This window comes from Wyeomyia smithii, chromosome 3 (genome assembly GCF_029784165.1).
Source record: "Wyeomyia smithii strain HCP4-BCI-WySm-NY-G18 chromosome 3, ASM2978416v1, whole genome shotgun sequence".
In the NCBI taxonomy this organism is placed as follows: domain Eukaryota; kingdom Metazoa; phylum Arthropoda; class Insecta; order Diptera; family Culicidae; genus Wyeomyia; species Wyeomyia smithii.
The window spans coordinates 62230738-62254852 of record NC_073696.1 but is presented as its reverse complement, the minus strand read 5'-3'; the positions used below and the strand labels follow the sequence as shown (position 1 = coordinate 62254852).

General features: G+C 37.9%; 1 protein-coding gene across 2 annotated transcripts in view; it reads left to right on the top strand.

Moving 5' to 3' along the window:
* The first annotated feature begins 5888 nt into the window (after positions 1 to 5888).
* LOC129732148 (rab3 GTPase-activating protein catalytic subunit) overlaps positions 5889 to 24115 on the top strand; it is a 335897-nt gene continuing 317670 nt past the window's right edge. For both annotated transcript variants that reach the window (XM_055692710.1, XM_055692709.1), the window contains exon 1: positions 5889 to 7505. In XM_055692710.1, the coding sequence (XP_055548685.1) occupies positions 6028 to 7505 (1478 nt within the window). In that variant the 5' untranslated portion in view covers positions 5889 to 6027. The remainder of the gene's footprint in view (positions 7506 to 24115) is intronic.

Below are 24115 nucleotides of genomic sequence, written 5' to 3'. Positions count from 1 at the left end.
ACCTGGAAGCGCACTAGCCGCTGTCAAAACCCTTCTTTATTCGCTCGATTTTGACCCAGTTTTGACCTGCCGTGCTGCCCGAAGCGCACTGTAAAATTTGTCTGCTTCAACCCACCACCGCACGTGCTAAGTCGTAAACAATTATCTGGCATCTCTTTCTTACTTACGCCTTAAATGGCGATGACATTTCATTATTCCTCGGTAGTTTTGCCCGCACACGGTTGAATAAAGAAATTCGCTATGAAAATACGAGTAGTCATGTAATGACCAGCGTTGCCAGGTCATTTTTTTTAAATCTGGAAAAGGCAAAATAAAAATCTGGAAAAAATCTGGCAGTCATTTCGTGGAGTGAAAGGATAATTTTTCGGATAAAAGTCTTGGGGTACGCAAAATTTGAGGTGACAAAATTGCAAAATTTCGCGCTAAAATTGAAGTGATGACCTTTTTGCGGAACAGAGAAAATAAAATCTGGATAAAATCTGGATCTTCCATGAAAAATCTGGATAATTGGACATCAAAGCTGTTCACCTGGATACATGTTCAAAAATCTGGATAATTCAGCTAAATCTGGATACCTGGCAACGCTGGTAATGACTGTTATTTTTTGCAGTGTTGCTGGTTCTTTGAAATTTTAGAATGGCTGCCAGATCGACGGAAATTCAGTCGGCTAAACTTTAACTCTAGGCCTTTAGAAATGGCTCGTTAAACCGACCGAATGTTGAAAACATTGCCGAAAAATCGATAACGAGCAAGAAAAAAGGTCTCCTCTGCAAAACGCGGGTCATAATCACATGTTTTGTAATGTCTGCACGTATATTTTTCAATGTCTTCCATTGGAAATTTTTTTGCCGGGTCTCGGTCATTTATTGCCGAGAACGGCACCACTGATTGCTGAATAAAATAATGACAGCTGTCACATTTTTTCATGAATCTCGGTTCACCCAATTGAAATTTCGACTCGTTAATATTTTATGCCGAAACTTCGGTTAGGTTGAACCGAGATTTACGAAAAAATGTGACAGCTGTCACTTTGGCGTTCTCGGCAATGAATTACCGAGACTCGGCAAAAAATTTAAGTGTGTAATATACAAATTTATAGAAGAGTAAGAACCGGCAAATGCTTGTGAATTTTTTGCTCATTTACTAAGATTTTTTCAGATGCTTGTTTTTAAATTTCAACATTGTTAGATGAGATTCTTTTATTTTTTATTTCACAAATAACACACTTAAAATTTTTCGCCGGGTCTCGGTAATTTATTGCCGAAAACGGCACCACTGAGTGCTCGATTAAGAAAAAAATGACAGCTGTTAAATTTTTTCCGTAAATCTCGGTTCAACCTAACTGAAATTTTGGAAATCGGGTATTTTGTGCCGAAATTTCAGTTTGGTGAACCGAGATTTACGGAAAAATGTGACAGCTGTCATTATTTTTTAAACCGAGCACTCAGTGGTGCCGTTCTCGGCAATAAATTACCGAGACTCGGCAAAAAATTTTATGTGTGAATATATGTATATTAACTGTCTTCGTAACACAGTGAATGTAATTGGTGGCAAATGAAAAAAAACTTATCAAGCAAAATACAAAAAAGAATCTTGTGAAACTTTAACTTAGTTGTGATTGTTAATTGCTAGGATTTTTTGCTGGAACTTGTTGATAATTTTGTTTAACATATCCTTCTTATGTTTTCCTATTAGTAAACCTATGTAGCGGATTCGAAATTATTTTCAAGTCAGAATCAAATAATAAATTTGATTTGGTTAGGGTTAAATGAAACAAAACCATTTATTATCATAACGTTAGTATTGTAGAATTTGGTTTTTGAGGTAATAGAGTTGATTCTGGATTAGACACATTACGAGAAATTTTTGGTGTTTCTTCAACAACAACGATACGCTTGTGCCTTGTCAATTAAATGTTGTTTGCACAAAAAAAGTAGGAGGTTGTATCCTTGACACGACCACATAAATGACGTAGAACTACGTACACTATTAACAAATGCATTGAGTGTTTCATTACCCTAGTAACACAACTGTTTTTATCAAAGTTTTATAGCGCTTTTTTGGCTGTATTGAGCGCTATAAAACCAATATTTTTACTTGGGTAATGAGTTATAATTAGGCTGACCAGATTTTCTCGGGATAAAAACGGGACAAATGGGTTCAAAAAACGGGACACATGATAAAATTGATTTTTGAAAATTCTTACCAACCAAAGCATGCAAACAATTAAATTGCTTTGATACACTTACCCGATCCTGAATTTGTCCTGAATTTGTGTGTTTTTTTGCAATGAGTTCCTGAAATTTGTCACATGATGATCGAGATTTTGACTAACATTTATCATGGTCTCAACTTTCAATCGCGACTTTTTCGTCAGTTCACGGTAGGGGATGTCCTTCCAGTGCGGTACTGTCAGGAAGGCACAAAACGTACTCAGTAATATTAAAAAAATCCTGGCTGCTTGGAAACCTATTTTCCATTTAGGAAGAGTTTCAATGCAAAGCTCTATGTAAGATTTTTTCAAAAAGTATCCAAAAACGGTACAAAATGGTAAAAAGACGGGACGGTCAAAAATAGTCGAAAAAACGGTACTGTCCCGTTCAAAACGGTACGTCTGGTCAGCCTAGTTATAATGTCTACTAATGAAGGGTTGTGAATTTCGTGAACCGGATTCAGCAGTTAGCAGATCGTGCCGAGTTAAAAACCATACACAGCACACACACACAAATCATACCATATCATAAACACACACACATCATACCATATCATAAACACACACACATCATACCATATCATTATACCATACACACATCATACCATATCATACACACATACACACATGATACCATATCATACACACACAGCAAGCAAGCGACCAATCAGAGGACGTTGTATTTATTTCAACAAGGCTTGACAATTTTGAATAGTTCGTAGATTCAAACAACTTTTTTCTGCATTTGGGCAGATGCGTGTATAATTTTTCAATCGATTGCTGCAAGAATGAAGAAAATCGGTTGAAAACCAACCGACCTATAAGCATTTGAAAAGGGACAAATTTCGTCCCAGTTTTTCAGTTTGCATCCCTGTGTGGTATGCTAAAGTAAAACGTAGTTCTACGTCAAAAAAACTCAAAACGTTAACGAAATTCTCTCGAGTGTTGTTAAATATATTTCTGAAAAAAGATTTTTAACGAAGGCTGAGAATAAAAATACTTAAATCACTGAACAAAAGAATTGATTCTGTCCGCAAACTTTGTAACCTTTGTAACTAAATCCTAAATCCTTCTAATTACGGTATTAAGTTCAACCTCAACATTTCATACAACCCTGGGGCTGTATCTCTTGTTGTATTTGATTTTAATTTTTCATAAAGGTACACTAAGGTCTTTTTTACGCGTCTTTTTAAAGCAAATTTCGGAATTTACGCGAAATTCGCAATTTAGATGGTTTTTATAAGAATGAATTCACGCGTTCTTTTACTCGGATTTTTCAGGAAAGTTGTTTTTTACGCGAAGTGCATTTAATGGGTTTTCATTTTCAAATCGCTCGCTATCGCTATCGTTGTTGGAATACAGCCCGAAACTGGACGTGATCGGCACTGGGGACCATTGGAAGCCGTTGGAAGGGATCATTGGAAGACTTGGAAGCCGTTTGGATGCTGCCGATAGTAATTTGTGTAGGTACAGTGTGTCGTATACCAAGTGTGTGTGTCTGAGTACGTTAGCGTGTGTATGTGTGTATGTGTGTGTATGTGTTTGTGTATGTGTGTGTATGTGTGTGTATGTGTGTGTATGTGTGTGTATGTGTTTGTGTATGTGTGTATGTGTTTGTGTATGTGTGTGTATGTGTTTGTGTATGTGTGTGAATTTGTTTGTGTATGTGTGTGTGTAAATGTGTGTGTGTGTGTGAATGTGTGTGTTAATGCGTGTGTGTCAATGTTTGTGTGTGTCAATGTGTGTGTGTGTCAATGTGTGTGTGTCAATGTGTGTGTGTGTGTCAATGTGTGTGTGTGTGTCAATGTGTATGTGTGTCAATGTGTGTGTGTGTCAATGTGTGTGTGTGTGTCAATGTGTATGTGTGTCAATGTGTGTGTGTCAATGTATGTGTGTGTGAATGTGTGTGTAAATGTGTGTGTGTGTAAATATGCGTGTGAATGTGTGTGTGTGGGGATAGCTCCAAACGGCCGAAACACAAACGGCCGAATTCTCTCCGTCGGAAGTGGCGGCCTCTCGCATTCAAACAACTGATCTACTGGATTGCCCGGATTACTGAAGCATAGGAGCAATCCCCTAGTTTACGTCCGAACGAGCGGTAGCGAGTAAGGACAGCATGTGCCCCGGACAATCGAGTTGGCCGAAGGCCACGAGTGTGTTGCATTAAATTTTTAACAAAACCAATTTTAATTTTTTTTTTCATTCTTTGAAACAATTAGGGAACGAAAACAAAAAACAAGGTAACAAAATAAATTCTTTCGAAACTCTCTTTTTTGTATAAATTCTCAGAATTTTTTGCATGGGTGGTAACACTTTATCGAATCAAATAGCCTAAATTCTCCTCAAGCATTACGTATTTCATAGACGTTTTCTTACAACATTTCAGCTTTAGATAAGTAATATTTTAAATAAATAAAAAAATTTCTGCTATAAATAATCGAACCTAAAATGATATGTATAATCGAGTCTATATATAATCGATTCTGACCTATAAAGCTCTGATGGTGACGTATCGATTGTACCAATTTCTTATTTGTTCATGTTATTTTCGTGTGTATGTGTTAATATATGTTCATATGTGTGTGAATGTAAAGTTTTGAAAGTTCGGTATAGTTGTGCTGTTGGTTACCAAAAATTTGTTACTTAGAGTGGAAAAGAAATGCACCAAAAATTAAAGAAATCGTGTAAATCTATTTGAACAAATAATAATTTCGAATGAAAGATGCTGGGTTTCACCGCTAGGTGAATAATTTCGGGTTTCATTTGAATCATCATTAATTATCAATGATTTTTCGGCCTTTCGAATGATTCGGACTTTTGTGGTTCGGCCGTTTGATAGATTCGGCCGTTTGTTATTTCGGCCGTTTGAAATTCGGCCGTTTGTGATTCGGCCGTTCGTGTTTCGGCCGTTTGTAGGTAAACCGTGTGTGTGAGTGAAGTGTGTGTAAATGTGTGTGTGTGAGTGACATGTGTGTATGTGTGAGTGGCGTGTGTGTGTATGTGTGAGTGGCGTGTGTGTATGTGTAAGCGGCGTGTATGTGTGTAAGTGGCGTGTGTATGTAAGTGGTGTGTGTGTATGTGTACGTGTGTAAGTAGCGTGGATGTGTCTGAGGAGCGTGTGCTTGTGAGTAGTGTGTGTATATAGCGTGTGTGTATAACGTGTATGTGTGTGCAAAAATGCATTCATCCGAGATAAATTTATTCATGACAGAATACTTTTATAGGCAACAAGTTAATTATTTTTCCTATTAGGTATGTGTTTTTTTTTGTGAAGTGTTCATGGATTGTTGTGTTTGGTATTTGTACGTTTGGTGTGTGTTATATACTATGGTTATGGCAGAATTACATCCTTACACCCACAATAGTCCCACGTCAAGCCTACGTTTGTGCACTCAAGCACATACCCTTTAACTTTTTTTTACGCACTACGTATCTGCCGCGTAAAAAAGTCTTTAGTGTATATTACTTTCTGCATTTAAACAATCATTTTACGCCAAAATTATGCTCAAATAAGCATTAGTGTCAAAGGTTTCAAACATCGGATAATTTATTAATACCATTAACATTAAATCATTCTCGTGAAACGGTGTTTTTCATTTTCATAATATCCCGCTACGCTAGTCTCACTACCACACTCGAACAATATTTGTTTCCGTATTCCCTTTGTCAGTTTGATTCTAAACAATAACAAACAGATTTTTCGTGTTATCTCCGGTCGCGTACACGGGACGTCGTGTACTTCTGTTTACTGTCCAAGTTTTTTGGTGGAAATATTGCAGTTTTCGTAGCATTCGAGTGAATACTCATCGTTAGTCATGCTGAACGAAGAAGTGGATGATACGGAGTTCTTTCAGCAGGATTTCACCACTGCCTCCGAGTGGGAGATTTTCAACGCACGGTTGGAGGAAATATTCCACGAGTGGAAGCTGTCGTATGGGCTGGCTGGAAATCAGGGCCGCCTGGGACGGAACGAGCTTTCCCTCTGTGAATGGACGGTCTTGAAGGAAAAGTTAAGCTTTGCAGATGTTGAACTGGACGTGGTACGTTACAAGGCTAACGTATCGGAGCGGGAACTGTCACCTGAAAGCAAACCAGAGTCCGGAGAATGCCAAGCTTTTGTAGATTTATTGGCGAATGATAACGATTATAGTATCATAGATCATATGGCAGATCGCCGTTTGCACCCTTTAGCGCAGTGGTACGGCTTGAGAGAATTCGTTGTAGTCGTTCCTGTGAAGCAATCCATTACCAACGAGAGCCAGATCCGTATTTTGATGAGCTCAATTCATATTGCTGTTTCGGAGAGCAGCTGCGATGTTCCGGTTTTTGTGCAAGTCTTAGAAAAAGTTCAAAACGTATTTTTGGGCGTTTGTGAGTCCGATTCGGTGAAACTTTTGTTTGACATAGTCCATTTGAATATTATTCCGCCAACTTGTAAGTACTTGTCAGGACTACTCGACGTGTTTAAGGGAAAAGTGTCGGTACCATACATGGATCCGGTTGCCGTATCCGTGCGTTTCACTTATTCTTTGAACAAATTTCTCAACTATTCCTATGTGGCCGAAAAAAATATTCCATTTTCCGATAATAGTGATGAAGAAAGTGATTTCGCGGAAACGAAAATTTCGTTGCCGTTTGGGGTAGGTGTAGATCCTGTTTCGGAGTTGATTCTCCATTGCACCTGGCCTCAGGTAGCAGATAATGTTGTTATCGACTCGCAAACCTATTCCGACTTTGATCCCCTCACTGCTCCCGCGTGGAGCATTCGTGCGCGCTTCGAGGACACTCCCGTTTGCTATATGGCCGAATGCATGCAAGAGTTCCTTCAAATTTCGGAATCGAAACGCGCCATTACTGAATATTTTCCGGAGTTGACCTATGGAGCTACGCAAAATATTGAAGGTACTAAAGCACTAGAACGTCTGACAGAATCGAAAATTCCCACGCTGGCTTCGGTGATTCCGGGGATCGGTTCGGGAGGTGCCACTGGCTCGAAAGAACTTAAATTGGAAGGACCACTGAACGACGACCTGCTGAAGGATATGTTGTACTATTTGTTTCCGGATGCGCAGTCTGATTCAGCGTATCCGTATAAAATTCCACTCCCTGGTCAAACGGAATTTGATCCGCTAAAAATAAAATCGGCTCATCCGGACTCGCTGGTACATCGCTTAGCAATGCTGCTAGGTCTGTGTAATTCGTTTTTCGGCGGCAAACGAGCCGTCGCTCAACTCTGGGTGGAGTTTGCACAGGAGATGCGGTACCGGGTGGAGCGCTGCATTCAGATTCCAGGGTGAGTTGGTTACTCAATTTGATGCAAGTTTTTGATATCGTTCTCTCAATCGTATAAGTTTATGAAGATATGGAAAAGACAAGGCTGTGGTATCCTAAACAGTTCAGTCTAAAACTAAAAAGAAAACAATATTGTAATGTACAAATTTTATTATTTCTTTAAATTTTCTATACAATCGAGTTTCGTCTAGTAGTAGTATTTCATCTATAACAACTGTTTGTTTGCTTTATATAAATACTCATAATTTGTTTTAATTTCTTCTCGGATAGGCTGTCCAGTGTTTTCGTTCGCTATAATACACAACGTTGTTCCCATCTTTCATAAATATGTATATAACTGTATAGGTTGTAGAAAAACTCGTCGTTTCTTCTTACCCTAGCGCATTGCCTTCCTTACGATTAACACATTCCGTTTGCGGTCTTAATGTTTCCTATTATACTTCGTCGCTACTAATAATTGGTTTCTAGCTCTCTGTCATCGCCTGTCTACTATACACACACATCCCGGAACGGCAAACGTTTTTTTCGTGGAATTTGCCTTAGTCCTTATTGCCTATGTGGATTCTTGCCTATTTTATACCTAGAGAAACTGTATAGCGTGCTTGAGATGTATAACGTTACAACTTGCCGCTATGTGTATTTTTTCTGCTTCTTTCGTTTCGCGATCCTGTCTTACCGTAAGTTTCCTTATGCGCCTAACTGTTCGCTTATTACTGTTAACTTTCAACTGTGTTTTTTCTCGTTTTCCGCGTAATGTCAAGTTTTCGATGGGACAGGATGTTGGAAACGGAAATCGAACGTTAAAAGAACAGGTACTCACGGATCCGTGAGGGCGGGGGCTGCGAAAAACCTGACATTAGTCTCAAAACGGAGAGAGGAAAAAGAAGAACTTAATATATTCTATATACGCACACGTTGGTTGGTAATTTACTTATACTGAAACTATGCTGTATTCCTATCGATAATCGTTTCTGCTGGCTGTAGGAAATTTGTTTACCGAAACTTATAGGCAGAATTGTTTTTCGTTCAACATAATTACTCCGATTAGGTCAGCTTAGTGATAAAATGTACATTGCTTAATTCCTTTCGTTTCGGTTGCTTGTTGAGTATTTTGTTTTAATGTTTTAAATGAATGTATCGAGTATTATTCTTGGAGTACTTTTTCTTATTTTTAATATTTTTTCTTTATAAAAATATTCGCTTCTCTAACTCACATCTGTACAAACCGTTGCTTCTTCTACACCGTTTCGTTCGAACTATTCTAGATTTGTTTACACTTCAATTCGCCTTCTCAGTAACTATTGGAAAAAAGAGGAAGATTCGCGAATGCTTGCTGTTTTTTTACTATATCTACCACTAGCCGTCCATGAAAGTAAGTGCATAAGGATAAGGCCAATACTGCAGCATAAACGAAAGGCTTGCGATTTCATTCTTCGTTCAGAACCTTGAGTGAACAGATCGGTTCCGTAAAGTAGAAAACAAACCGCTATAATTCAAATTTGTAGAAAAATGTGATCAATTTGATACTTCAGAATACTTTACAAAGTTTTGGCCACTAACGAGTTAGCAATCGGTGTGGGTTAAAATATTCCAAACTACCAAACAGGATTATCGAGATAGCTTGCACTTCTACGCACTAGATCTATAGTTTTTACTAAAGTTTACTACTGACGTATTAGACACTCACACATTTATTGCTGTTTAGAGTTAACTAGTTTCGATTATTGTATTTTTTAGCACTTATTTACAGTTAGTTTAGACCTTTTGTTACCGTTTGTCGGTACAACGAAAGCGTCACCAGAACTTTTGGTCGCCTTCGTTGGGCAGCTGTAATGAGGAAAGCGATGAGGAGGATTATTTTGCTTCGTCTACAAACTTAAGTAATGATTGTTTTCGGTTGTTGTTTCTAAACGTTAGTAATTGTTGTTAACTTTGCATTCTGTTTGGTCAATTGGTAATCATTCAGCGCTAAACGTGCAAATGTGGTTGGGAGTTGAGTTTTACGGTGGATTATTGGTAATTTTATGGATGTTAAAATTGATGATTTTTTAACAACGTTATCGGATGATAGCTAACCATGCTGCATTCAAATATATTTTTTCAAGGACACACTATTGTAGTTGTAAACGTGAGTCATACTTCCACTTCCACGTTGCTTGTCTTGTCCTGAAATTTCGTAAGCGATCCACGGAAGGGATACAATCGAATGACGCTCACAAATATGCATTTAGTTTACTCAGCTTTTTCTCTTAAAATGGTAAAGCAGATAGTAGCCAATAATGAATGTTGAGAAAAAAAAAATTGCTAGAATTTTACCACAGAAAATGTTTATACAATTCTGAAAAATCATGTTTTTCTAAAAAAACTGAATGTTTTAACGATTAAATTTACAGTTGTTTTTCAATTTCATTTTTCTTCAATTCCATTCTAAAGGAATAAATTAGAGTTAGTCTCAAATATCTGTGTTCTTTTCTGTCAAGAGTCATGGTCACAGTGAGATGTATTTCATTTCCAGACTGACGTTACATTTTGTTTTGTTAGAATGGAGCGCGTCTGCGGATTTTATAAAAACGGAAAAATAACAATACTGGTCGGGGATTCGATTTGATGCTGGACCCTTCTTCATCTTTGATAATAATCGTAATTAATTTGTCGAGTATCAACGACGTCACGCGTCAACTTCTGATGAGCCACGCCCATGTTCTCCGAAAACGGCCACGACGGAGGATAACGTGATAAAAATCCACGATTTCGTATTAGCGGATAGTCGATTGAAGGTGCGCGAGATAGCTAAGATACTAGGCATCTAGAAAGACCGCGTTGGTCATATTCTGTATGAAATTTTGAACATGAGAAAACTGTCTTGAAAAGCGAAGAGCAACCGTTAAAACGTGTCCTGACATAATCCGAAGGGGTTTCTGCCTCGTTTCGTCAGCATTGACGAAGCAAAAAAAAGTCGAAACAGTGTTAATGGATGCATAAGGGTCACCACCCAAAGACAAAGAAATTCATTCCTTCATTTTTTCTGCTTGAAGATAATTTTAGATATTATAAGTAGCGTCAAGAAAGTTCCTTTGTTAGAAAAGAAACCAATCTTGAAAATAAAAGCATATAAGCAGCACGTTGTTTAAAATTCTCCTACTAAAAAATCGAAAATCTAGTTGAACTCGCATCGATTTGAAGTTTATTCGTATTTGGTCCACTCCCATGATTTTTACGTTTATATACGATGATTGCCATAGTTTTCTGAGATTCACACGGTGTGATCTACATCGACTACCTAGGGAAGGGAAAAAACGATTACATGGCTCTACTACGCAGAAATCTCCAGATTTGGACCGCCGATGAGGACCAAATCGTACTCCGCGAAGCATTCACAAGTGCTCCATGTCTTTCACTTGACGGAACACTTTTTCAAAGCTAAATATTGGTTCTGGTTGCAGCAACGCAACAGCTGTCCACTCCTGACCTTAAAAAAATCGGCAGGTAGGCAGTCTTTTTCTGTAACTGAGAGAGTGGTCTCTTCACGCACACTGTGTATAACGACTTATTATATCTACAGCGACGCAAGCGATCCCACCGGGCAGTGTGTGCAGTTCATCGTGGCGTGTTGAGATACGGGAACACAATAGCAGAGGGTGATTCGACTTTGGTTTAGAACTAGTTATACCTTTCCCAGTAGCCAATTAACTAAAACACCTTTCCGGAGACAACGGAGATTGCGGGTTCGAGTCCCGTCTGGACGCGGGAAAAATTTTTCTAAGCCTAAAGTCACACCTTCTATTCCCGTTCATTTTCATTACTCGCAAACTGCATACAATGCCCGCTTTACTATACAAATAGTTGGTTGGTTCGTAATTTGATGTCTCGAAGTTCATGCAGTTTGAAGTAGAGTTATGTGAAAGTAATTACTCTTTTCTAAAAAGTGTAGCTCATAGCTTCAGTATGATCCAAAGGGCTGCGCAATGCAAATAAAACAGATACCTTACCTAAATCTCGATGCCGTTGTTTAGCGAATGCACATCAAAATGTGCTGTATCCGAGTTGTTTTGAAAATAATCAGGATCGCCAAAAAGATTGATGATTTTTTTGGATTGCTCAGTTAGGTTTAAAATTCTCCTAAATCATGATATACCTTTCCAAATTTATTTTATGAGTTTGCTATGGAGTATTCTTAGCAATGCGGAGTAATAATAAGTTAGACAAACTTTTTATGGTGACAAGATTGAATGGAAAACCGTATGTCATAATGTTACACTTAATATTTGGTATTAACGATTTAATGAAACTCCAACTCCGAATCGCGCTGATCACAGCAACCGCAGAAGTGGAACGTATGACAAGCAGCTACGATTGAAAGTCTGCAAAGCAGTTCGGACGAATTCTGGGATTACTCGGCGCGATTTGGCTAAGAAGTTCTTGGCACCGTACGCACTGTTCGACGAATCTGTCGGCGTAAAGACTTGCGGTGACACCACGCGAGCAAGCACCCCATCAGGACCCCCCAGCAGAAACTCGTTGCAAAACGCCGCGCTAGGATACTGTATGAGAAAGTCTTGACCAAATGCGACGGCTGTATTTTAATGGATGATAAGACATATAGGGGCTGGTGTGGCAGGGGGTCTGCAGCTTTAGCAAAAAAAAAAAAAAACAAAGGTTTTCATCACCGGATCAACCATGAATGGCCAGGTGTACAAGGAACAGTGCCTCCAGAAGCAGATTTTGCCGTTAATCCAATCACATGACGGTCCGGTTAAGTTCTGGCCTGATGTGGCCAGATTGGTACAAGGAGAATGGAATTGATATAATCAAAAAAGCTATCAACCTATCAAATTGCCCAGATTTTGTTGAAGAAAAGTGGCAGAACGATAAAAAACAGCTGATTTACATAGATGGTAGAAGAAAATGGCGGCTCGAGTTGACAGTTCCATTGTGCAGAAGATGATGGGCGGTATAAAACGAAAAGTGCGAGAATTCAACCGAAACCCAGACGAATATTTTTTTCTGTATTTAACCTTAAAAGGTCAATAAATTTGCTGCAAAATTGTATCTCTAGATTTTTCTACGTGTTTTTTTCCCATTTTGTGCGTCCACTTCGACCGCTTCGAAATTATATGATTCTATAAAATATTTTACAAAAACTTCTACGTTGAAAACGATGGAAATTATTCGAAAACAGATTTTTTTCATTCAAATTTTCAAAGCCTCGCAGTGATAGAATTTTCAGGTTAGACTATTTTGTTTTTAAGTACAGATCGGATTCGATTATCTGGAGCTTTGCAAAATTTTCACCCCAGATGACTGAGTTTCCCGGAAAATTTATTTATCTCGGAAATGTTGAACGAATTTACATGCAGCAGATGTCATTAGAAAGATGTAAATCGCTTCAAGTCCTTTAAGTCCTTATGAATCGGTTCACAGATTCCAAACGAATTTTCGGGAATTGTTACGGGATCATAAGCAAAAACACCTTGATAGCCGTTTCGCCTGTACCTTATTAATGACTACTTCAGTATTGCGGGCTTACTGGGGTCAACTACACAATCTACAGATCAAAGGAAGTAATTCGTCCCTGTGACGCCAAAATAGAGAAAATTAAATCATGATGAGACGAATTAATCATGTACTTCGGATAATCTAGTCTGACCTGTAATTTCGTTTGTTGGTGCACCTAAAAAAGGTCAAATTTTTCGATTTGTTTTAAAGTTGTGAAGTGACAAATTTGGGTCAGTCTGGGTGGTAAGAAACTGATTTTTTTTGTTCCGAGCGCCATAACGAACTACAGCCAGCAGTGCAATCATCCAACCAACCAGTTGAGTTATTGTGTAATATTTCACCGAAAAGTAAACACTCTATAAAAGAGCTTCAGAAGATCAAAGCCTAGAGTGGGAAAATAAGCCAGAATGCTTTTATCGCTGAAGCTTTTGGGTTGGAAAAGTTATGAAGTGCCTTCGTGAGGAGCCCAAGTGAGTGCAATTAATTTAAAATCATCCGCATTGTTGTCGGTATACAGGGGTTATAACGCTTACCTCGGCCTGCGTTCTTCGGTTCCTCTATTCGAGGTTTTAAAATTTAATCAACGTGCAATTTTTCAAGTATTTTTTCACCGTTATCGGCTGTAAACTTGTGCACCTCTTTGCAACCATTATTCGTTGAATTTCCACAGTCGGTACTAATATATTGCCAAAGGAAGTGTGTAGCTGTCCGAAATATAATTTTATCAACGACTCTATAGTCTGGTTCTGATATCCAAACAAAACATTCGTTTGAGTTGCAACAAAACACAATTACCGTACGGTGCCAGACCTGGTCGACAATTTTGTATGCAGTTATTTGATTTTTTATTTCCAATTTACGGATATTGCATTCCCGCAGCACATATCGACCGGTTTCAATAATCTGGGTTCCGGTTTGCGATTCCGTATTTCGTGCGTTTAATTTATTTATTAGTGTAGTTTAATATGCATGAACGTATGCTAACGGAGTCGTTGCATATGTTTGGTCGTGTTTATGTGGGTGGTGTATGATGTTGCGTCTCTGTGCTTCTGAAAACACATGTCGCTCGCGGAGGATGATTTTTTATTGTTCGAGTCTTTGGAATGGCTGGAATGGCCAATTCATGCTGAATTACCTAAACCTAATTGATATTTACAGAATTTTCCCCGGGAGTGGTTGCGGGAATTGTCATGTTTGCGGTATTTTTATCTCTTCTTTTTTTGTTAACGTTAGTAAAAAATGTTATTCGCATATTTTTTATAATTTTGCTTCGACAATTTCACCGAATTGATCGCTGTGATATGTTATATATATTTTTTTGAGTTTGACATTTGCATTTTTGGGTTCATGAATCAATGAATGTCGGTTGAGTGGCTGACCACAGTACGGCGAACAACACATGTTTGGAGATTCGGGTGGTTTTACTGCGGGTTTGCTCCATTGGTGGGAATATTATCGCTTGATTGATTTTTGTCGAGCGTTACGCCTGTTTGGAGAAACGGAAAAACAGAACTTTCACTTGCACACAAAGCCACCCGTCCATCTATCCATCCATCATTCGACCCTCACTACGTTAGCATATTTTATCTAAACGACTATAAAAATTTCTCTAAAAGCTATAAAACACATATTTCTTTCACCATGTTGATGATGGTGTTGAAACCGGCACGTTCCGAACTCATTTCGAACGAGAAATTGAACAACATTTCCCAGGTAGGTGCCAAAAAGGAAGCGGGCGGGATAAATAACATCACATCCTGCTGACTCCCCGGTGACTCTCACTTTTTATCTTTCCTAGTATTTCCTACATAAAGTACTCTGTTATTCCCCGATCGCTAAGCTAAATGTAGAAATTGCAATAAAAATATACTCTATGTATGCACACGGGTTTCCTTTTCTCCAACTTATACGTGCGGGAGTGCTTTAGCCTCCAACACGACGTCCCAAAATTCAATTTCAACTACAAGAAAACTGAAGCAGGACAATCAAATTCACTCCTCTAGACTCGCCTCACATGCAATCGGTTCAACCCTTTAGTATTGTAAATTTTCTCTCAATCGATTCCGGTAGTTTTCCCACTCGACGAAGCTGGTTTCGTGCCCGGACTGGATTCCACCTGTGAAAATAGAACTAATCTGGCTACCACCAGGACACTGCACAGACGGTCCGTTGTTCAGCTCCACCATCAGCACCGTTGGGACGCCCGGCTCCTGCGCCGGTTCGTCGGACTCATAGTCCGGTGGCGGTTCACCGTGCTGCTGATGTTGGTAGTACTGCTCCAGGACGTCCGGTTCGTTTTCGCACCGACACCACCGGCGGGGATCCAGCTCCAGGGCTGAAGCGGGATCCAGTACTGCTTCCGCCGGTGGTAGTCGCTGTCAGAATCGTTGCTCAGGGTGAGGTCGAACGGATCGGTCGTCAGGCGTCATCAGATCGTCGCGGTATCAGGAGGTTTCGTGGATTAGCGATTCTCATAATGGCACCATGCCGCCGTTCCGCGCTGTCGGATTGCGGGTCATGTAGATGTCCATGTCGTGGTCGGTCCAGTTGTCCGATGTGTCGCAATAGTTGTTAAGTGTGTGCGTCGAGCCCGCCGTGGAGTAGCTGTGAAAGAGACAGTGTTGGAAAAGTAACGAATGGTGAATAGAATTGAAGCTAACATAATTCATGTCTTGCTGTTATTTTAATCATTCATAGTGTAAAATGTCTCCATTCAAAATTGAACATTAAACCAAAAATTGCAAATTAAATATTAAATCTTCTAGATTAAACATTTAAACATTTGCTAATTTTGATGAAACATACATATATATTTGCAGACCAACGTTTTTTGGATATTTTTGTAATAAATGGCTGTCATTTGAGATTTATTTAAGATGCTAATCGCATGATCAAAATTTTTTCTGAACATTCTTTATAAATTAATCCACCTAGCGGTGAGACCCAGCCTTTCTCATTCAAACTTATTACATGTTAAAATAGATTTACACGATTCAAGAGAAAAATACTCCTTGAAAATTTCTGCTGGTTTCAGCACAACTATACCATTATTAAATACTATACCATTATTAAATTAAAATTAAAAACCTAACATTCACACACATATGAGCATACATTAAAACATACATATGCAAAATTAATGAAATAAATATGTTTCAAATACATCACGCAAAAATCCAGATGACTACTTCTGGTTACCGGAGTACATTCTAAAATGGCGAAATTTTGCCTAATCCGGGTATTTCGATGGCGAAGATGCCGACTTCACCCATTATGAGTATTGCGGAAGCGGTACACCCAGAGGCCAGAAATCAACTTAGGACGCCATTTTAAATTTCTAGATACATAGTAGCTTCCGATTTCTGGAAAACAACCTTAAAGGGACAAACATTACCCAATGTTTTTCAGGAACATTATCCCGGGCTCGAAAGCCGGGAGTAAACTCCATATTTCACTTTGAAACCCGATTTTGCAGCTTTCGGTTTCTGGAAAACATCCACACACGTACACACCCACACACAAACATATACACCAATACATGCACACATGCAGAAAATGCTCGTTTCGTCGAACTGAGTCGAGTAGTATATGACATTCGACCATTTGGATCACTTTTCTACCTTTTAATTAGCCGGTGATCGATAGGAGAAAGTCAATATGTTTACTTTCATTATGTGATTTCACATTTTTATGAACAACGGACAAAGTTACAATCCGATTACAATGGAATTCAATAGTAACCTTTGGGGCAACTAGACCTTTCATTTGACATTAATTTTGTGAAAATCGGTTCAGCCATCTCTGAGAAAAATGAGTGAGTTTGAACAACCTCAGGATAACTTTTTTCACATAACTTTTGAATCATATGTTCAATCATAACGAAATTTAAAAGTTAAGGGTTTTGGAGACAGCCCGATCATTTGACATCAGTTTTATTGAAATCGGTTATGTGGTTTCTGAGATATTGATGTTTCGTGATTTTTACCTTTTGATACATAACCTCTAAACTAAAAATCCGATTACAATGAAATTCAATAGCAACCTATGGCGCAACTAGACCTTACATTTGCAATTAATTTTATGAAAATCGGTCCAGCCATCTCTGAGAAAAGTGAGTAAGAAAAAAAAGTTGCACATACACACACACACACACACACACATACACATACATACATACATACATACAGAAAATGCTCAGTTCGTCGAAAGGGGTGGAGTGGTATATGACATTCGGCCATTGGGACCACTTTCATACCTTTGGTTTTTCCAGTGATTGCTATACCTTTCTAGGAGAAAGGCAAAAATCGGCTGTTTTTAAAATCAGAAAAAGATCAAATTTTGTTTGAGTCCTGCTGAGCTTTATTTTTTTTTTTGGATAAAAATTAAAAAAATTCGGCTTCGGGAAAAAAAATAGAGCAAACAAAACTGCTTAATAAGGGACTATCCATTAATCATGTCACGCAAAATTTGAAAAAATTAACCCCTCCCCTCTCCCCCTTGTCACAAAATGTCTCAACTTTATTGACCCCCCACTTAATTTGGTCACGTTTTTATACCCCCCCCCCTTCTTTGGTTCTAATATAATTGACTGAAAATTGAGAATATTGTAAAAAATTCTTTTTTTTAAACTAGAACGATTTTGCGGAAAGAAAAACACAAACTAAAAGAAAAAGAAAATTATAAAAAATAACTAGAAAAGGCGTTCAATTCTTAGTCCAAGGTATCTGGTAATGGAGTTGCATATCGACGACATAGAAAGCCGCGGCAGTAACTGCAGCATCATTGCTGACTACTTGAGATGTATCCTTACAAGCTTACAAACTTTATCGGATCGAATTAACATGAAATGCACCTATATGCTCTGGAGTCGCTTCATACACAGGGGATACGAGGTGCATAAAAAACGTGCAAATTTCGCAATCTACGCGCAATACATGTAGGCTCTATTCTATATAAAGGGAACGTACATTTTTGAATCAGCGTAAAACGCTCAAATCTGACATTTTTATACGACATATAAAAAGGAATTTCGAAATTTGCATAAAAACCGCGTAGATTTTGAAATTTATGTGACAAAAGTTGTTGAGGTTGCTTATGCGACACAACCACAAGGTTAACGTCGAATTACGTCAGCCTATCTTGTGTCAATATTTTTTTTTTTGCAATAAGTTAGAGAATACACTCGTTCGGAATAAATCGAACGGCAAATTTCAGTAACAATTCTCTTTCAACTCTCTGTAACGCTTAGATTACGATAGACTATTTGGTATCAATTTGTTACGAGAGATTACTTTGTGCCAATACGTTTTTTTCTAACACTAATAAAATAACACTTTGAAAATAATAAGGCAGCCATAAAGAGATTCAATTTGATAACTTGGAACGATTAGGGACCTCTGGATATCATATCTGTTCCGAAAATACTCATATTAGGTAGTATTCTGCCATATAAGGCCATTTTCCGGAAACCGGAAGTCACTGTCTTGAGCTATAAGATGGCATCTGAGGTCGATTTCCGGCCTCTGGATATCATCCCAGTTCTTGAAATACTCATAGGTATTAGATAATATTTAGCCTTGGTTGCAGATCTGATTGAACGAAATTTGAATTCAAAACAAGGCTTCACATTTTTCAATAGAACAGCAGTTAGCATCATACAATCATAATTTTCCGCATATTAGTGGGTGCTTAGCATATTTGTCAATCGATTGCTGCATGAACGAAGGAAATCCGCTAAAAACTGACTGAGTTATAGGCTCTGGATGTTTTCGGTAATTCAATTTGCACCTCCATTGTAGAATGTTGCCGTAAGACGTAATTCTACGTCGAAATTGTCATTTCATATTTCATAAAAGTTACATCGGTAAGTTTGTTGTTTTTTTTTGTCATTGCGGATTGCTATTTGCTTAGGATAGGAGATGATTCTAGTTCTCTTATAATTTTTTCTCAAATTCAGACAGAATCTAAACATATAAAAATGCAGCTCTGTCTGTCTGTCTTTCTGTTCCATATAGGCTTGGAAACTACTGAACCGATCGGCGTGAAATTTTGTATATAGGGGTTTTAGGGGCCGAGAAAGGTGACTGAGATAGTTCGAGACCTCTTCTGGAAGGGAGGGGTCCCATACAAATGAAACACAAATTCATGCACATCTCGAAAACTAACCAAGCAAATGGAATCAAATTTGGCAGGTGGATGTTTTTAGGGGTAACAAAAATATCCATAATGGTTTGATACCCTCCTTCTAGGAGGGAGGGGTTCCATACAAATAAAACACCTCTAAAAACAACCTCTAAAAACATTTACATGCCATTATAATGGTTCGACACCTCTCCCTCGAAAATTTTTCTTCAAATGAAACACAAATTTCTGCACATCTCGAGAACTAACCAAATAAATGGAACCAAATTCGTCTGGTGAATATTTTTAGGGGTAACAAAGATGTCTATGATGTTTCGTCACCCCTCCTTCTTCTGAAAGGAGAGGTTCCACACAAATTTCTGCACATCTCGAGAAATAATCAAGCAAATGGAAGCAAGAAAAATTTTCGACGCCAGACGCCATTGTTAAATTTAAGATGGAAACTTCCGGTTTTCATCCGAAAAATGTCTCCAAATATCATTTTAAAATCCAAGATGGCGACTTCCGGTTTCTGAAAAACAGCGGGATATGACCGAATACCAACCAATATGGGTATTTCCGCAATCGTGATGATGCACTGAAACCACAAATCGCCCTCCGACAACATTTTGAGTTGTAAGATGGCGACTTCCGGTGTCTGGAAAACAGCCGAAAATGACCCAAAATCAACCAAATATGGGTGTTTCTTTAACCAGAATGATGCTCAGAGGCCAGAAATCGTCTCCGAATGCCATTTTGAAATCCAATATGGCGACTTCCGGTTCCTAAACAACAGTGGAAAATGACTAAATAACACTCAATTTGGGTATTTCCGGGATTGTTATGATGCACTGAAGCCACAAATCGACCTCAGACAACATTATGAATTGAGCGGGGGCCTAGTGTGGTTGGTAACGTCTCCGTCAACCACGCTCGACGCCTGGGTTCGAATCCCACCGCCGACATAGGTGTCGATGGTTGTGAGGTGGCGTGATCCACTCACAACCCACCCAACTGGTCTAGATTCAATCCTAGCCGACACCGGGAGATTTTCTGAGGCGAAAAATCTCTGGGATCACGCCTTCCATCGCATGAGGAAGTAAAGCCGTTGGCGCCGGTCCGTTAATAAACGGGTCGTGAGTTAGGGTCCTGGGTGTGGAGTCGCCTCCCTGGGCGTCGGTGATTGGCCACAACAGTGGCGGAACTAGACCGACGGAAAATAAACGAGAATAAAAAAAAAAAAAAAAAAACATTATGAATTGTAAGATGACGACTTTCGGTGAATGGAAAACTGCCAAAAACGACCAAATACCACCCAATATGGGTGTTTCTTCAACCAGAATGACGCTCAGAGGCCAGAAATTGTCTCCAAATAACATTTTGAATCCAAGATGGTGACTTCCGCTTTCTGAAAAACAGCCATAAATGGCCGATTTCCATCCAATATGAGATGCTTCGATACCAGAATGATACACAGGAGCTAAAATCGACCACAGACATCATTTTGAATTCTAAGATGGTGACTTCCGGTTTCTGGAAAACAGCCGAAAATGACTAAATAACACCTATCATGGGTGTTTCTTGAACCAGAATGACGCTCAGGGGCCAGAAATTGTCTCTAAATGCTATTTTAAAATCCAGGATGGTGACTTCCGGTTTCTGAAAAATAGCCTAAAGTGGCCGAATACCACCCAATATGAGTATTTCTTTAACCAGAATGATGCATGGAGCTAAAATTGACCTCAGACACCATTTTGAATTGTAAGATGGCAACTTCTGGGAAACAGCCGAATACTACTACATATGAATATTTCCGTAATCGATAAAATGTATAGAAGCCAAGCATTGACCCTGGACACCATCTTGAATTCGAAGATGATCACTTTCAGTTTCTGAAAAACAACGAAAATAACTGAATACAACCCAATATGAGTATTTCCGGAATAGAGGTGATGTACTAAAGGCAAAAGTCGAGGATGTTGTCACTCCGATAAAACCAATCATTCCAAACGATATAAACAAATCGCAAGAAATCAATGAATTTGGAATGTTGGAAATTATTAAATTAAACACAAAAATAGGCGAGACGAAGTTTGCCGGGTCAGCTAGTCACTAATATATCCAGACATGTTCAGTGGTGCTACAGACATGCCTGTACGATAATTTCTACACAGAACGGAGATCAAAAATCAAGCGTTGTGAAGGTGATCAAAAACCAAATCACCAGTGCCATCGGCCGCAAAGTGGGACAAATCGAGAAACGAACAGCAAAACTATTTTACAAGTTCTATGTTATCCATATCTTCTAGAAAGTTGCTTTGTTCACTGCTGTCCTTCATATGCTTTAATAAATAATTACAATTTTCGCCGTATCGAGAGCGTCAAACCCAACTTTTGAGCGTGACTTGCTAGACAGATAGTTGTTTATGCAAAGTTGTGTAGAATTTTATTACAAAACTATTTGCGGAATGTGAGATTTTAGAGCAAGACATTTTCTAAAAATGCTTGTTAAAAGCAGTATATTTCATATTTTAACCCTCTAGTGCCCAAGTTAATTTTTAGACGGACTTTCGTAAAATAACAATGAATCTTTATAAACATTTTTAAGTATTTATTGAAGCTTTTTAAAGGTTTTACAAAAGCCCCTTTAAAGGCGGCACTGGGCACTAGAGGGTTAAACTCTAATGCCTAAAACATGACTGTATATTATTTAGAATGACGCGGTAAATCGAAATGAACAATTTCCAGTGATATATTGATTATTATACACAGTGTTCATGAATAAAAACTAAAAAAAAAATTTTTAAAGGCTTTTTTTTTGTTGACGTTGAAACTCGAAAAGACGCAAACGAATCCAAGTGAATCCGATAGAGTACGTTTTCTGAATTGTTCATATGAGGTCACTTTGAAAAAATTCAACTTTGGTACCGATTCGCTCCGTGCAACCAATTCAATTTTTGATTAAAGTGCTATTTTTTGAAACATTATTTTTGAAGAAAATTAGTCAAGGAATTCAGAAAAAAATATAATTTTTAGTGACAATTTCGCCTTATATGAAGTTTTTGCATTCAAAAAATTAAATGGCATTTTTCGGCTAATGAGTGTATTTTAATTTCAAATCTGACAAATTATTCGTGTTCCAGGGAAAACTTTACTAGTAAAACACTTATCACTAGAAAAATTATGAGCAAAACTCGAGTTATAGCTTTAATAAAAAATTCAAATTTTCTCTTGTTTAGGCAACCTTCTTTTTCAGCTTTTTAATATCTTTCGATATTTAATCATAATTAACTTTCTGGAGAATGCACTTTAAAGAAAATAAGTCAATTAACTAAAAACAATTAATTGTTTTGAGCGACAGTGTTGCCAGCTAGGTTATTTTTGCATCTGAAAAAATTAAATTGCATTGGATTTCAAATCATGGTTTAAAAAAAATGTGCGAAAAACACATCATCTAAAGGTATTATAAGCAAATCTGCAGCTACGACATTCTCAAGAAATAAGGTTTGATTTTCTTTGATTTACTCGTAATTTCTATTCTCATTTTGCTAATATTTCTGGAACTGTTTTAATTATGAATTTTGAATTGCATAATTCAGAATCGCAATTCAATTTTTGAAATGAAAAAATAATATAACTGGCAATACTACCGTTTAAAATTAGTAAATTGCTGGAAACCAGAGATTATTTGATTTTATTTCTCAAAAACGCTGTAGCTCGACTATTGCTCATAATTCCCAAGGGTGATAAATGTTCTTTGTGTAAAATTTTCTCAGCAATAGGAAAAAAAATGAAATCAAAATATACTCAATTGCCGAAAAATGCCATTTAATTTTTCCAATGCAAAATAACATATTTCGCAACACGGTCTTTTAAGATTGATATAGTATTTATCTCTAAACATTATGCTCTCGTAGCCATAATTAAAAGAAAATAAGGGTGTTTGACAAAAAATAGCACACTAAGGGAAGGGTCGAACGAAGCGACGGTTGCACTGTGGTTTAAAAGTCGCTTTTAACGGGCCTAATTGATAACCCCACGAACGTTGGATATAAAATAATGACGTCTTCAGAAAAATTAGTATAATCTCCTGCATCTTTCGGTGCTATGAGATTAGTGATTAATTTCATATCATTTTTAATGCAAAATTCAGTAGGTAAAATCAGTACGATCGATTTTGCCGAAGACATAAAATTCGAATCTCATAGTAAAATCCACTTAAAGAGTTTTTATTAAAATAAACCTGGTAAAAACCTGGTTAATTAACGCAGTTTTTTTATATTCAAGAAAATTTCACGGAATTTGAAAATAACGCGGCTAAGTGTTTATTAAGAAAAGTCTTGGTCGAAGAAAACCCTCCGAAAGACCCGGAGTGACCGTTAAAGAGGACAATTTTGAATACTGGTCGTAGAGCGTCACGGGTTTTTTTCTAAAGCCTTTTTTAGTGGTTAATTTTACGCGGTTGTTTTAATTAACAAGGTTTTTTAACGCGGAATTTTGAAAATGTGTTTTGACAAGTCTATTTCAAATAAAAACTCTCTAACCCAATTTGAGCAAGAGATACGATTTTTGTGTCTTCAGCAAAATTGTTCGTATTGATTTTACCTATAATTTTACTGAAGACATTAACCCTGTATCTCGATGAAGCAAAAAATTAGATTTTGCATATCCTTTTCAGGGAGATTAATCACAAATCTCATAGCACCAGAAGATGCAGGAGGTCATACCGATCAACTTTGCTAAGGTTGTCATAATTTTATATCTAACGTAACGTATTTTATATATAACGGTAGCGTGGTTCAATCGGCACCAAAGTTGATCTTTTTTCATAGTGACCTCATGTGAACAGTTTCCCAAAGTTTAAGACACATCTGAGAAGGCTGTTGATGACCCATATTTCAGTATAATTTTTTCCTAAATAGTTTTTATTTATAATTCATCATCATTATCAACGGTCATCCATGGATCAAGATTTGTAAATCCTGTCGTTTTATA